Here is a 3,854-nt window from a genome sequence, read left to right as displayed (position 1 = left end):
AAATGCGGGGCACGATTTTTGGCACAGGCAAGAATGGCCGATCAGCTCATCACATGGTTTCGTAGCCACCCTGCATCCTTGGCCTGCTACAGGAAGTTCAACTGCGCACACGCCATAGAACTCTTACCATTATACGAGCTGTCATCACTCGTTGGATCGCACACTATCTTGCATATCGCCGTCTTCTGGAAGTCCGGAACGATTTTCAAATCCTTTTGAAAGAGGACGAGAACCGATCTGAATGTCTACTCATTACTGGCAAACCTGAGGCAAGGGCAAAAGCAGAACAAATGATCAAGCTTATAGAAACAGGCTACTTCTGGCACTCTCTGGCACGGTCGGGCTCTGAATACTTGTTTGTTTTAGAATTTTTCTAAGCTTTGAATTTAGTGCGAAAAGCCATTTTGGACCGCTTGCACAAGCTGCGGACATCCTTCAGGCATCATCAACCCACCTTGACCATGTCCCTCTAGTCTTTGGCATGCTGTATCATCACTTTAACTCTCTTCGCTCAGTAGAAGGAGCTGATGCAGATGACGACACGGCCTGCAGGACTATTATTTCCAGTGTCAAAAAGCGCTGGAAGGCTGCAGATCAGGATATCTTCATTGCTGCTATTATTCTCCATCCTGGGTTAAAGTTCTGTCCATTTAACCCTGGGGAGTTCAGCTTTGCGGATATTTTTATGCTGATGCAGCGTGTCTATCTACACCTTTTTCCTGCTGCTACAGCTCCTCCTCTCACTTTGGAGCAAAATCTTCAGTCATATTTAGAGGACACTGGGCAATTCAAGGGTATGGCCAGTCTTTGGACTACTAGACAAGCAGCTAGCAGCACAGAAGCAGCAACCTACTCAGTAAGCCATGTTCTATTGTTTCCTGCAATTGAATTCAGCTTAGCTAATTTATATTGGTACCAGGACCAGCTCTCTGGAGACAATCCTTTGCGAGTTTGGAGGGATATCAGGCGTGGTACTCAGCTCTGTCCACTGGAGCAGGTTGCTGAGCTGATCCTGCCGATATGTCCCAATAATGGCGGAGCGGAGAGATATTTCAGCCTACTCAAGCTTATCCTCACTCCCGGACGCTCACGGCTCACGGCAGACAATCTCACCAACGAAGCAGAGCTTAATACTCACATTCGTTGTGAGCAGGAAGCCTCAGGCACACGAGTCGATCGTGCCAAACGTAGGCACTGGCTCTACATTGATGTTTCGGCTGTCGCTCCCTCGTCACAATCACCCATGTCCACTCCTCCTGCCACCAGCTCTACAGTCCCACTACCACCTTCTTCGGCTTCTCCAGCATTGGCGCCACCAGCTACGCCAGCCAATGTGCTGCCACACATCACACTGCGCGAAGCGAACGATGTGGACAGCGATGCGGAACACGATGCGGAACGCTCCGTCATGCTCTGTCACGTCGGCTCCCTGAACACCATTGCACAGGGCCTAATGCAAGATGCCCAAGCGGAGGAGGACCTTACAGAGGAAGACCATGTACCAATCACTCTGGCATCCTATGGCGAGCCATACAAGCTGCCTCTCGCACGACTCTTCAATTATCAGGACCGTTTCTGGGTGACAATGGTGGAAAAGTGGGGTATTCGGAGCTTAGACAAGGAACTTGAGGCTTATAGCATTGTTGACATGGATGCAGATGGAGATTATGACCCAGACTCGTATCCTTTGTAGCTAGCTATCTGGTAACTTATGGGTACATCGTACATTCGCTACTCGACAACGTGCGACGGCAAACCACGAAAGGGCAGAAGAGCTTGATGGCGTCCTGCTACGCGATTGGCTGCCGGGGTGGGACCCAGAACACCGGTCAGTCACAGTCATGTCTGACTCGGTCATTGACCAGTCATTGACTGGAGTGACCAGTCATTGACCAGTCACTGATCGGCACAACACTGCTACAAAGGGGTATTGGATTTGCTCGATAGCTTGCTAATGACTAGTAGTACTGGTACAGCTTTTATGTGGATTGGATAGCAATATATACTAAGGCTATACTTTGAGCTATATGAATTGCTGAACTGTGCAGGTACTGTAGCATTATTGATGTTTTACTCAAACTATGCCTCATTTTGGAAATATTCCTAGCTCTGCAAAGGGTGGTATAGTGAACCCTTCTTATGTATGATGAATAGTGAAGCTATGCATAGATTGTCGCATATATTTTACAGTACATCCTCTTTTCTAGTTAGTCAATGACAAGCCCAACTATGATGGCTACTCTACACTGTAAGATTAAAAAATTAAGAGTATAATGCTGAAAGCTTGTAAAAGCTGTTACTGCTGTGTATGGCTTAGATAGAACTACTAAAAGATAATAATGTATAATGATAGGCTATTTATCTGCTTATTCTTAATGTACTGAAAGACTATAAGTAAAAAGAAAAGCCCCTCATGTAACATAGTCTATAACTTCATATAAAGTATAGTCCATCAAATATAAAATTAACCAAAGCTTACTATACATGTATAAAATGTCCACAAATAAAAGCAAGATTTCTTCACTTGTTTCTGTAGAGAGAAAAATAAATTAAAACTTGAGTAGATTTTGAGGAAAGCAACAATAGCCTTTCTGCACCCACACAGTTGGGGAATTTATATCACTCAAAAAATGGCCTTAGTATAGTGCTATATTATCCATATAAAAGCTGTACCAGTAGCATTTGCTGGTAGCAAGTTATTGAGCAAATCTGACATCCCTTTGTAGTTACACACACTACTTTTATCAGTCACTGTAGGAATGCTGCTTGGGCATTGCAAATTCAAGCATGTTCATATTGAATAAATAGTGCTGTGGTGCAGTCTGGTGAGCTGGCATTTGAGCAGGCTGGTAGAGGCTTCCTGCAGAAATTCATCACTGTACTACCACTTAATTTACTCGTGTACAAGATGGGTCTCTTTGGATGGCAACAGCTATACAGACTCTAAGTCATAAATGCAATTTAGGATCACACAAATACAATATGCCACAATGCCACAAACAGCAATATTGCATGGCATTGGTGTACAGGTTATTACTGAAGTGTATTTAGAAAATGCACTGAACTATTGACCCAGTTTAGCACTCATTGCATCTTTTGTGTCTGCGATATGCACCATAATGCAGGAGCTTGGAAACCATGCATTTTGTGGGTGTTTAGTGCAAGTGCTGTATGATATTTTGCAAGAAAGGCCATCAGAGCCAACAGTATTGATGCAACCTTTTGCCATATGGGAACTGGGATGACTAGTATTGCACAGGCCAAGCCATAATACATGGCAGCCCACTATCACCATCAACAAGAGCACAAGATGATAAGATATTCTGTCATCTTGAGAGGCCCCCAGCTTGTCACCCCATTAATGCAGCACCCTCCACAAAATGTCTTTAAGCCCACCATCACGCTTAGCAGGCAGTGCATGTGAGATAAGAGCTAAAAGAACTCCTCTTGTCTTTCTTTCCATTTCTTCCCAGCTATCATACTATACATACTACTAACTTGTTTTGATATCCCAGACCAAAAAAAATCTGCCACTAGTGCTGTCAAGTTTGTTCATGCTGTATGTAGGGGGCTCACAGCATTAAAAGTTCACTCTAATGTGCTTGTAGTGGTCCTTATCCATGTACATGCCCAAACATCCCATTCATGACACCTTGCACTAATGCAGGTGCTCTGACATATCTTGCAAATTCTGCATGCCTATAGTATATGCAAGTAGCTCAACAAACAGAAGAAATACTGCAGCAAATCTGACGAGTGATTCTTTTCATGTTATTTCATTTCATAGTAACAAGAGAAAAATAACAAGAGCATGCACTATAGCAAAACTGCATGTCTGAGTTTAGTAGCAGCCA

At 44.0% G+C, this 3,854-nt stretch overlaps 1 protein-coding gene across 1 annotated transcript; it reads left to right on the top strand.

Moving 5' to 3' along the window:
• Positions 1-1,243: 1,243 nt before the first annotated feature.
• Positions 1,244-1,693, top strand: PHACADRAFT_197584 (uncharacterized protein; the record flags this gene model as incomplete). The annotated part of the gene is made up of 1 exon (XM_007397796.1): positions 1,244-1,693. One exon carries the CDS (start codon positions 1,244-1,246, stop codon positions 1,691-1,693), a length of 450 nt encoding a protein of 149 aa, XP_007397858.1.
• Positions 1,694-3,854: the final 2,161 nt, after the last annotated feature.

The sequence above is a fragment of the Phanerochaete carnosa genome (assembly GCF_000300595.1).
Source record: "Phanerochaete carnosa HHB-10118-sp unplaced genomic scaffold PHACAscaffold_7, whole genome shotgun sequence".
Taxonomy (NCBI): domain Eukaryota; kingdom Fungi; phylum Basidiomycota; class Agaricomycetes; order Polyporales; family Phanerochaetaceae; genus Phanerochaete; species Phanerochaete carnosa.
This window is presented reverse-complemented; position numbering and strand designations above follow the sequence as displayed.